A 12677-nucleotide genomic window follows, 5' to 3' on the forward strand; every position below is an offset into this window, starting at 1 on the left:
TGAGCTACCACGCCTAGCCTAAGGTAGTATATTCTAAACAGATTATATTTAAAATAAGGTCCTTATTTCCATCAAAATTTGTAGATGATTTCAAATTCTGATTTTTTTTTTTTTTTTTGGAGACAGGGTCTTGCTCTGCTGCCCAGGCTGGAGTGCAGGGGTGTGATCTTGTCTCACCGTAGCCTCAACCTCACAGGCTCAAGCAATCCCCACACTTCAGCCTTGTGAGTAACCTGGGACTACAGGTGCACACCACCGCATCCAGCTAATTTTTGTATTTTTTGTGGAGATGGGGATCTCTACAAAAATGTTAAAGAAATGTTAAAGGTATTGTACTTTTGAATCATTACAAATGTTATTCTTAAAAGCTAGAATTTTGGCCAGGAACGGTGGCTCATGCCTGTAATCCCAGCACTTTGGGAGGCCAAGGCAGGTGGATCGCCCGAGCTCAGGAGTTTGGGACCACCCTGGGCAACGTAGTGAAACCCTGTCTCCACTAAAATACAAAAAATTAGTCAGGTATGGTGGTGTGCGCCTGTAGCCCCAGCTACTCGGGAGGCTGCGGCACAAGAATCGCTTGAGCCTGGGAGGCGGAGGTTGCAGTGAGCCAAGATCATGCCACTGCACTCCAGCTTGGGCTACAGAGTGAGACTCTGTCTCAGAAAAAAAAAAAAAAAAAAAGCTAGTGTCACTGAAAATGGTGATAATAGAGTATTTGGTTTTACAGTACCATTCTGACATGCAGAAATAAAAACAAACAGGCCGGTTGTGCTGGCTCACACCTATAATTCCAACACTTTGGGAGATCGAGGCAGATGGACTGCTTGAGCCCAGGAGTTAGAGACCAGCCTGGCCAACATGGTGAAGCCCCGTCTCTACTAAAAGTACAAAAAATTAGCTGGGCATGAGGCATAAGAATCACTTGAACCCAGGAGGTGGAAGCTGCAGTGAGCCGAGATCACACCACTGCACTCCAGCCTGGGCAACAGAGAAAGACTTAGTCTCAAAAAAAAAAAAAAAAAAAAATTAAAAACAAACATTTAATTGTTAAATATAAAAATATATTAATAGCCACATTCCAGACAAAAACATTCTCCAAGCAGGTAATTATTGGCAAGTCCAGGAAATTTCAGAAAAATAATAAACTATTTTGCTTAACAACAGGAAAGTATCTGCTTCAACAGAACAACAAAAGGGAGATGCTCACAAATTGAGAATTATGAAAGTGAAGGCCTCTTTAAGGATTGTTAGATAGTCAGTTTTTCAATTAGCCTGAAAGCCTGAAGGAAAAACACTTGATGTCTGTGAGAACAGCTAAGGTATAAGGCCAGATTATAACCATCCACTTATTGCAAGAATGGAAAAAAAAAAAGGTTCAAAGAAAGTAAGAATATCCATTAGTGTGTGATGAATATAATTCTTCTCATCAATGCTTATATCATAGGGACAAATTAGCAGATGTCATTTTTAAATCAAGATTCTTCTTAGTGAAAGTTGTAATATTACAGGAAAAAAATAGTGCAAGGTAAGATAGAGCAGGGTGTAGTGTAGTAATGCATAGTAAGCATATCTGGACAGCTGGCTAGATATCAAACACTACTAGAGACAAGTAAAATAAATAAACAAAAATAACTTCTCTTTAGGCCATGAAATAAATAAAATTAAAATCTCCCTTGAAATTTAAAACTTAAATGTGAAAAAGATTACAAAGAATATTTTCCAAGTAAAGAATGACAAAGAACAGAGTACACACATACACACACACACACACACAAACACACACACACACAAAAACTGAGGAAACATGTAATATGTTAACAGGGAGGATTAGGTTAATAACAATATTAGCGTCTCATTTATTTCACATTTTATAATTTATCTGTTCATCATCTCATTTATTCCTCACAACAATCTCCTAAGGTAGATAATATTAACCCCATTTTGGCCAGGTGTGGTGGTTCACACCTGTAATCCCAGCACTTTGGGAGGCCGAGGCAGGTGGATCACTTGAGGCCAGGAGTTGGAGACCAGCCTGGCCAACATGGTGAAACCCCGTCTCTACTAAAAATACAAAAATTAGCAGGCCATGGTGGCACCCACCTGTAATCCCAGCTACTCACAAAGCTGAGGCAGGAGAATTGCTTGAACCCAGGAGGTAGAGGTTGCAGTGAGCCAAGATCCTGTCACTGCGCTCCAGCCGGGGCAACAGAGCAAGACTCCATCTCAAAAAAAATTAATAAATAAAAATAAAAGTATTAACCCCATTTTATACAAAGAAAAAATAAATATGTGCCTTGTCCAAGTGAGAGTAAGAAGAGAGAAAGGTCTTATTACTATAAATTCACTGTTTTTTCTCAGTGAAAAGGCCACACTATTACCCATTTTAAAAATACACAAAACAGCTGGGTGCGGTGGCTCACGCCTGTAATCCCAGCACTTTGGGAGGCCAAGGCAGATAGATCACCTGAGGTCAGGAGTTCGAGACCAGCCTGGCCAATATGGCAAACCCTGTCTCTACTAAAAATACACGAAAAAATTAGCTGGGCGTGGTGGTGGGCACCTGTAATCCCAGCTATTTGGGAGGCTGAGGCAGGAGAATTGCTTGAACCTGGGAGGCAGAGATTGCAGTGAGCCGAGGTCACGCCACTGCACTCCAGCCTGGGCAACAAGAGGGAAACTCCATCTCCAAAAAAAAAAACAACAACAACAACAACAATAAAAAACACGAAGCAAGGTATTTTTTAAGCTAGTGCTTACATTATAGAACTGATAAAGGGAAGAGCTAATTGGTGAATAGCTAAAAAAAAAAAAAAAAAAAAAGAAAATAAACAGAAGTGATAACTCACCCATTGAGTCTACCTTATTTCTGTTTGATTTGCTGTGTGGACATTTCTCAGCTTTCAGTGCCTGAAATTTGTGCCTTGCCCACTGTGTGAGATGGTCAAGCATGGAGAACACAGTTTGTGTACTGAGTTGACACAGATCAGATGCAATGTCTTGGGTATTTATGGTATGCTGATCGTCATGCTTTAGAACTGCCATAATTTCTGCATAAACCTGTGAGAATCATTTATAGTTAATAATAACATCTATATAATATCATTTAACTATTACATGACATCTAAAGCTAACCATTCTAAGACAAAAATTTTCAAAAGAAAAAACACAATCGGCCAGGCATGTTGGCTCACACCTGTAATCCCAGCCCTTTGGGAGGCTGAGGCAGCCCAATTGCCTGAAGTCAAGACCAGCCTGGTCAACATGGTGAAACCCTGTCTATACTAAAAATACAAGAAAATTAGCCAGGCATGGTGGCACATGTGTGTAATCCCAGCTACTCGGAAGGCTGAGGCAGGAGAATCACTTGAACCTGGGAGGTGGAGGTTGCAGTGAGCCGAGAGCACCACTGCACCCCAACCTGGGCAACACAGGGAGGCTCTGTCTCAAAAAAAGAAAAGGAAAACACAATTGATCAATAATACATTATTGTTCTTATCTATAATTAAATCAATCCAAATATTAGTCTAAAAAGAAAATATGCCAACGACTAAAGAAAATTTAAAAAATTTAAAAATATTCTAGATTATTCAATAAATGATAATGAAACTTTGTTAATAGTGAAAAAAACTTACAGTAATATCTCACACTATATGCAAAATTAATTTCAGAGTAATTGAAGACTAAATATAAAAACAGAAGGATTAAAAGAAAATATAGCAAATAAGTTCATGACATTAGATAAGGCATCACATAAAAGGCTTAAAATTAATAATCTATAAAAGATGTATAAATTTTGCATTTACATTTAAAATTTCTGCGTGGCAAAAGATGAAAAGGTTAAAAAGAAAATGACTAAGTTGGAATAATTTTTGAAAATATGACTGGCAACAAATTGGTAGCTAGAATATACATAGAACGTCTATCAATTAAAAGGATACACACACCAAACAGGCAAAGATACGTAAATGAACATACATAGCCATACATAGGTCTAACCTTTCCTACTAATAGGTAGCCTTTCTAATACTAATTACATTGGAGAAAATAAGTTTCATACATAGGTCTACATTTCCTACTAACAGGTAGCCTTTTTAATACTAATTACATTGGAGAAAATAAGTTTCACATGTTCAAAAACCAAGTAAGATGATTTATCTCACCTCCTGCTGATCTTCTTGATTACAACCCAGTAAGACATACACCAGAATATGTGGAAGAAGATAGATGGTCACTTTGAAATCATGCTTCATCATAATGCTACAGCAGGTGAAAATTTTACTGGCAAGATCATGCCGAACCTGTAAACTCAAAATGTGTAGAAAGTAACACACTTTCATCTATTGATTAAATGTCAAAGAGTAGCATGTGAGATAATTTATCACAAACGAGTATTCATTTTTAAATTTAAAAAGTTTTTAAATTAATTTTTTAATTAAATTATTTGGGGTTAAAGTCAAATTTTGTTATGACTTAACTTTTGATTTGCTAACACTGTTGAACTCATAAAATTTTAAAGAGATTTTTTCTTCAAATACAAAGCCAAAAAACAAAAAAACCCCACAATATTCCAGAGCTGAAAATAGTTAACAGTATTCCACATTTCACACATTATATTTTCAGTATATTCATTAAAAAAAGAAAATGTCAGCCGGACATGGTGGCCCACACCTGTAATCCCAGCACTTTGGGAGGCCGAGGTGGGAGGATCAAGAGGTCAAGAGATCGAGACCATCCTGGCCAACATGGTGAAACCCTGTCTCTACAAAAAACACACACAAAAAAATTAGCTGGTGTGGTGGTGGGTGCCTGTAGTTCCAGATACTCGGGAGGCTGAGGCAGGAGAACCACTTAAACCCGGGAGGCGGAGGTTGCAGTGGGCCGAAACTGCACTCCAGCCTGAGTGACAGAGCGAGATTCTGTCCCAAAAAAAAAAAAAAAAGAAAATGTCTTGAAGTTACTAACTATGAATTAGTATAATGATATTTTAAAACACTAACAGAAATGTTAATTAAAGGTGGGGCACGGTGGCTCACACCTGTAATACCAGTACTTTCAGAGGCAGAGGTGGGCAGATCACCTGAGGTCAGGAGATCGAGACCATCCTGGCTAACATGGTGAAACTCCGTCTCTACTAAAAAAATTAGCCGGGCGTGGTGGTGGACACCTGTAATCCCAGCCACCTGGGAGGCTGAGGCAGGAGAATGGCGTGAACCCAGGAGACGGAGCTTGCAGTGAGCTGAGATCGTGCCACTGCACTCCAGCCTGGGCGACAGAGCGAGACTCCGTCTCAAAAAAAAAAAAAAAATACAAAGATTAGCCGGGTGTGGTGGCTCATGCCTGTAATCCCAGCTACTCAGGAGACTGAGGCGGGTAGGCGCCTGGTAGGCGGAGACTTACAGTGAGCCGAGATCGCACCACTGCACTCCAGCTGGGTGGCAAGAGCAAGACTCCGTCTCAAAAAAAAAAAAAGAAATGTAAATTAAAAACAAAAATTGTAAATTTTAAATATACTGTAAACATTTTCTTGGAACACAGAGTACCTTTTGTCTATCCGGCATGTAAAAATTTCTCATTAAGGAAATAGAAATATACTTGTTTTTCCATGAAAATTCATTGTAAAAATCTTTATTTTTATTTTAGAGAAAGTTCAGATAATATAACTTCTTTTAGAAATGCCATTAGAGTATAATATATCTCTTTATTGAATGTCTTTTTATTATGTAAAAAACTGACATAGCATTTACATTCTTTTACATAGTATTATTTTACAATATAAAAGGAATAAACATAATGTAATTTTACACACACATTAAGACCATAGTAATTTTCTTGGTAAAACAATTACTTTTCACTCAAAAACTATTATTAGTAACTACAGAGAAATTATTATTCTCTATTAGTTAACATTTTCTTCAAAAATTTCTATGATTATCAGCACAAATACTTCAATGATTATTGTGTGTGCTAGGCATTCAGATAGATGTTCTGGTTTCCTTTAGAATTTCCATTCAGTTAACAAACTGAACAGGGTTTCTTACCTTTGTAATAAGATAACCTGCCCAAGATGCTGACCATTCTGCAAAGTTACTACCCAATTTACTTAAGTAAATTGGCTTCTTTACTCCAGACCAATCGGTTGACTTCTGAGAACTCTTGTATCTGTAATTTTGAAAATTTGTTTATTAAAAAGATAAATCCACCTGTTTAGAATTTTAGTAAATTACAGCAACTCCTTCAGTGACTACCGCAGTACTGCCTTGCCTTTACTGCAATCTGCTTACCTTTTTCCAGTATCCTTCTTAGGGGTGAAGTAGATCATTCTTGCACACCTAAAGTACTTCTAAGGATTTGAGTCTGCCCCCTCCTCTTCCTCAGATCCTTCCAACTCTATTCTTGTATAAGAAAAACCTGTTCCTTTGAAGTTCAAGCCACCCAGGTATACTACTATTTTCTATTCCTCATTATGGGTAACTACTCAACTCACTGATTACCAAACTCATTGATAACTTTAGAACATTGCCCAGGGTTTTCTTTCTTCCCAGTGTTATTATCATCCTGGGTGACTTCAGTGTCTAGCTGGAACACTTAATCAAGCTCAGAACTTTCCAATGACTTTCTTCTCTACTTACCAGGCTCAGGAATTATCAGGGCTCCCATGCTAATTCAAAGAATTTCTTCACTTTGAAATCAATTATTTAGACATCTCATTGTATGGTCATAGTTTCCTAAATTTCCAGTTTTTTCACCCAGTTATTCCAGCACATCCATTCTCTCTTGTTGAGATCTTCTGTTCCGTGACCCTGCTAAGCTCTCCTGATCTATGACACCCCCGTCTCTTTGCCTCTTTCCACAACCATCTTAGTCTGTATGGTCCTTCACTTCTAGCATTCTCTTGGTAATATCCTCTACCCACTCCATTGCCACACTGTCTTTTCCAGCGGTATTCATCTGCTAACCACCCAACCTTGAATCAGTCTAAATATTTGTCTTTACTGAAATGATACTCAGGCCACTGCACTGATACAGGAAAATCACTAACCCACTTATAAGATTAGTACTACTATGTATTCTTAGTCTTCAATGTCAGCAGGCCTCTAAAGTTACAGAATTCCTTCTAAGTTTTCATTATTGGCTCTCTTCTGTTTTCCAGTGATTATTTCAAACCATCACCACCCTCCTAAAGTCAACTACACCAACTCCATTGCCACTTTCAGCCAATGAGGTCATCTCCTATACCTCTTACTTCACAGAGTAAAAACAAAATCATTGCTTCCCGCAATGAAATCTGTAAACTTAGCTGTGTTCCATCCATTATTTTATCTTTCCCTATTGCAAAAAAAGAGATCTTATTCCTTCTAAGTATAATTCCCTATAAGGGCCACGGCTCTCCCATTCTGGATGCTCCTTGGGGTCCTTACTACACCAACTATCACTTCTCTCTCACATTACTTCAACATGACCCTTTCTATTTGTTCCTCAGCATTAACATTTAAACATGTTCACATAGCTCTCATCTTACGGCTACCTGTGTGTAGGATTTTTTTGAGTGGCATGGGTTTCTTTCAAATCACCAATAAAAGCTTAGGAAATAACAAATGCCCTATACCCAAAGTCTTATACCCAAATTTTATATATATATATTTCACTGTATTCCTAGTTTCTAACAGTTGAAAATCCAATAATCTCTCAGTTAACCATCACACTAAACCAGGAGAAAAAATTCATATCCCTATTTTGAATCATCACAAGTACAGCTCTCTAGATGATTTTTATCAAATTTATAGTAAACTTAGGTAGAAAGCTACTGATATTGGGATACAAGCCAGGCTCTGCCTAGTCATATCCTGATGTTTTCTCCTAAAGTTATTTCTATGGTGATTTTGAACTGCAGTTGTTCTATCATTTCAATCTCCCAAATACAGCCATCCTTTAATCCAGATTTAGTGATTATATATAAAGAGCCCAAATTCAAAAAAAAAAAAAAACATAAAGTAGGGAGTGTAACTTAAAGGCAGCAAAAATATGAATATGCTTTTAAGAAATTCTGTATTTCCCTAGGTCCTCTGGAGTAAATATCAAGCAGTCCAAGCTATAAAATTGAGCTACAGGCTAACCTGGTATTTTAGTTTTTCATACAAAAGGGAATCAACGCTATTGAAAATGCGCTCTATCAACCTCTTAATTTTATGTGGCTCCAATTTCAACAAGCAGATCCCAACTAGGTAAATCTCCTAACTTCCATCATTGAGGAACCATTTGAGAGGTTATTCTAACTGCTCAGGTATAGAAGCTAAAGACCAGAAGTATTTCCATTGCTTTGTTAAGATCTACTTTTAAAAGACTACTTAAAAGTTGCTTCCTATGAAATAAATAACAAATAGGCAGAAATGTTGGCTTCTACTTCTTATGAAGTAGATGATAGCCAACCTCACAAATTCTCCCCCCCAAAACAAAGAATTTATTAAGCAACCTAGGATTGAATAAGCATTTATTGTTGAGTGTCAACTAAATATCAGGCACTTTGCTAAGTACTTTTAATATTATCTCCTTTATTCCTAACAATAATCATACAAAGTGGGTAAAATTATCCATGTTTTCAAAATTAAAAAATTAAAACCTGGAAATGTTAAATAACTTGCCCAAGACTTCAGAGCTAGCAAATGCAAAGCCAACAATCAAACCTAAGCCTGTGTGACTCCAAAGGTCATAAACCTTCCAGTAGATTACAGAAATTTTTTGACATCTACAGGTGCTATACAAAATACAGACTAAGAAAATGGGGGAAGTATGGAGTCCTCAAAAATGAAAATCCAAATTTTAACTTTAGTCTTTAACTGTACTTTTTAAATAATGCTAATAGTGGCCGGGTGTGGTGGCTCATGCCTGTAATCCCAGCACTTTGGGAAGCCCAGACAGGTGGATCACTTGAGGCCAGGAGACCAGCCTGGCCAAGATGATGAAACTCCATCTCTACTAAAAATGCAAAAAGTAGCCAGGCATGGCGGTGCATGCCTATAATCCCAGCTACTTGGGAGACTGAGGCAGGAGAATCACTTGAACCCAGGAGGTAGAGGCTACAGTGAGCTGATACCACATCACTGCACTCCAGCCTGGGCAACAGAGTGAGACTCTGTCTCAAAAATAATAATAATAACAGTAATAATTCTTCTTTAATAAGGCTAATAATAATAATGCTAAATAATCACTTCTTTAATAATGCTAGTCATAAGACATAAAATGATGTTTAAAAGATTTCTAAGCATAAAAAATTATCTAGGAAATAAATATGCATACCTCGGGGCTTTTATAAAGACTTTTAGTATAAGTCTAGGCACTTTCTAGGTTCAAAGAAGTTATTTGTCCAAAGTTAAGTATCTAATATGCATGTGTACCTAGGGTACCAAAAAGTATAGTTTCTAAATAGAAATAATTTATAATTGTATGGATTTTTTAATATAAAATGCTTCATGTATTTGCATGTCATCTTGCGTATTTCATCAGTCCTAACAAAGTCATTTAAATTTTTTAAGAGATTAAATACACTTTTTTAAAAGTAGAGGGTGAAAATATATTCATGAGGAGAAATTGGGAGTAATGAAAATCTTTAATTGGACCTACTAAAGGCTTTCTGACTAGCTTTAAACTTTAAATTTCTGTATTACTTATACCTATCAAAGAATTCAACTCACATTCAGCTTAAAGTACATTCTTTCAATTTACTACCGACCATTGAACTTTTAAAAAAATCAATCCTTTTAACTTCAATAAGTTTATCTGAATATTTAAAGTTGTAGAATTTAACCCAATGAGCAGACTGCACTTCTCATCTAGACAAATTATAAGCATAAATCATAGTGAAAAATATACATAAGGAGATATTAAAACACTTTTAATGTTAAAAAACTATATCAAAAATCGCATTAATTTTTTTTTTTTTTTTTCCGAGACAAAGTCTCGCTCTGTCACCCAGGCTGGAGTGCAATGGCACGATCTCGGCTCACTGCAACCTCTGCCTCCTGGGTTCAAGTGATCTCCTGCCCCAGCCTCTCAAGTAGCTGGGATTACAGGTGTGCGCCACCACACCCGGCTAATTTTTGTATTTTTAGTAGAGATGGGATTTCACCATGTTGGTCAGACTGATCTCAAACTCCGGACCTGATGATCCGCCTGCCTCAGCCTCCCAAAGTGCTGGGATTACAGGCGTGAGCCACTGCGCCCGGCCAAAAAAATTACATTAATTTTTATATAATTAAAAACAATTTTATGAAAATACATTAAATAAGCCTACATACCTGGTATTTAGATGAGGTTCTAGTATTTCCCGAACATGCTCAGGAAACCTCCTCCACAATTGGTGACCTGGGCTGTTGGTCTCCATCTCTCTACAGTCATAAATAGAAAGCAACTCCTACAAATACATATTTTACATTTGTAAGTCCACAGTGAAGCAGATAATGCTATATATTCGTCAATGTTCTACATATTTTAGTTATAAAAATACAGCCATAACTCATTTTATTGCACTTCGCTTTATTTGTGCTTCACAGATGCTATTTTTTTTGTGTTTGTTTTTTTAGAAATAGAAGGTTTGTGGCCACTATGCATGCAGTAAATCTATCAGTGCCATTTTTCCAACAACAAATACTCACTTCATGTCTCTATGTCGCATTTCGGTAATTCTCAAAATATTTCAAACTTTTTCATTATTACCATATCTGTTATAGTGATATATGATCAGTGATCTTTGATGTTACTGTTGTAATTGCTTTGGGGCTCCACAAACTGTGCCCATATAAGACAGTGAACCTAATCGATAAATGTGGTATGTGTTCTGACCAGCCGTTCCATCCCCCTCACTCTCTTTGGGACTTCATATTTCCAAAGACCTAAGAATATTGAAATTAGGCCAATTAATAACCCTACAGTGGCCTCTAAGTATACGTATGAAAGGAGGAATCGCACGTCTCTCACTTTAAATCAAAAGCTAGAAATGACTAAGCTTAGTGAAGAAGGCATGTCAAAAACCTAGACAAGCCAAAAGCTAGGTGTCTTGCACCAAACAGCCAAGTATAAATGCAAAGAAAAAGTTCTTGAAGGAAATTAAAAGTGTTACTCCAATGAATACATCAAATATAAGAAAGAGAAACAGTCTTATTGCTGATATAGAGAAAGTTTTAGTGGTCTGGATAAAAGATCAAACTAGCCAAAACATTCCCTTAAGCCAAAGCCTAATCCAAAGAAAAGCCCTAGTTTTCTCAATTCGATGAAATCTGAGAGAGGAGAATAAGCTGCAGAAAAAAAGTTTGAAGTGATACAACTCAGGGGGCACTTCTTAAAAAACAAAAAAAAAACCAAAAAGTTTGAAGCAAACAGAGGTTGCTTCATGAGGTTTAAGGAAAAGAAGCTGTCTCTATAACATAAAAGTGCAAGGTGAAGAAGCAACTATTGATAGAGAAGCTGCAGCAAGTTATCCAGAAGATCTAGCTAAAATCATTCTATTCTGTTGGAAGAAGATGCTATCCAAGACTTTCACAGCTAGAGAGGAGAAGTCAATGCCTGGCTTCAAAGCTTCAAAGGACAGGTTAATAACTCTCTTGTTAGGGGGTAATGCAACTGGTGACTTTAAATTGAAGCCAATGCTCATTGACGATTCCATACATCCTAGGGCTGTTAGGAATTAGGTTAAATCTAAATATATGCATCTACTATATACCCATAAAAATTGAAAATTAGAACAATAAAAGTAAAAAAAATTAAAAAATAAAAAATTATGTGAAATATACTCTGCCTGTGCTCTATAAATGCAGCAACAAAGTCTGAATGACAACACATCTGTTTACAGCATGGTTTATTGAATATTTTAAGCTCACTGTTGAGACCTACTGGTCACAATAAAAGATTCCTTTCCAAATATTACTGCTCATTGACAACGTACCTGTCACCTGGGAGCTCTGATGGAGCTATACAAGGATATTAATGTTGTTTTCGTGCCTGCTAACACATTGCAGCCCGTGTATCAAGGGGTAATTTTGACTTTCAAGTTTTATTACTTAAGAAATACATTTGTAAGGTTATAGCAGCCACAGATAGTAATTCCTCTGATGGATCTGGACAGAGTAAACTGAAAACCTTCTAGAAAGAATTCACTATTCTAGATGTCATTAAGAACGTTCATGATTCATGAGAAGTCAAAATATCTATCAACATTAACAGGAATTTGAAAGTTGATTCCAACCCCTCCTGGATAACTTTGAGAGGCTCAAAATTTCAGTGGAGGAAGTAACTATAGATGTGATAAAAACGGCAAGAAAACTAGAGTTAGAAGTGGAGCCTGAAGATAGGACTGAATTACTGCCTTCTCATGATAAAACCTGAATGGATGAGGAGTTGCTTTGTATAAGCAAAGAAAGTGGTTTCTGGAGATGGAATCTACTATGGTTCCACTCAAAATGCTGTGAACACTGTTCAAGTGACAACAAAGGATTTAGAACATTACATAAACTTAGTTGATTAAGCAGTGGCAAGGTTTGAGAGGACTCATTCAAATTTTGAAAGAAGTTCTACTGTGGGGAAAATGGTATCAAACAGCATCACAGGCTACAGAGAAACCTTTCATGAAAGGCAATTGATGTGGCAAACTTCATTGTCTGGTTTTTTTAAGAAATTGCCACAGCCAT

At 36.9% G+C, this 12677-nt stretch overlaps 1 protein-coding gene across 2 annotated transcripts in view; it reads right to left on the reverse strand.

The window, feature by feature from the left end:
* Positions 1 to 12677, reverse strand: part of ATR (ATR serine/threonine kinase) — a 133658-nt gene that overhangs the window by 63229 nt on the left and 57752 nt on the right. For both annotated transcript variants that reach the window (XM_024245003.3, XM_054552796.2), the window contains 4 exons: positions 10293 to 10408; positions 6039 to 6159; positions 4161 to 4298; positions 2847 to 3057 (listed from right to left, as the gene is read on the reverse strand). In XM_024245003.3, coding sequence (XP_024100771.1) covers positions 2847 to 3057; positions 4161 to 4298; positions 6039 to 6159; positions 10293 to 10408 — 586 coding nt within the window. The remainder of the gene's footprint in view (positions 1 to 2846; positions 3058 to 4160; positions 4299 to 6038; positions 6160 to 10292; positions 10409 to 12677) is intronic.

The sequence above is a fragment of the Pongo abelii genome, chromosome 2 (assembly GCF_028885655.2).
Source record: "Pongo abelii isolate AG06213 chromosome 2, NHGRI_mPonAbe1-v2.0_pri, whole genome shotgun sequence".
NCBI classification, from domain to species: domain Eukaryota; kingdom Metazoa; phylum Chordata; class Mammalia; order Primates; family Hominidae; genus Pongo; species Pongo abelii.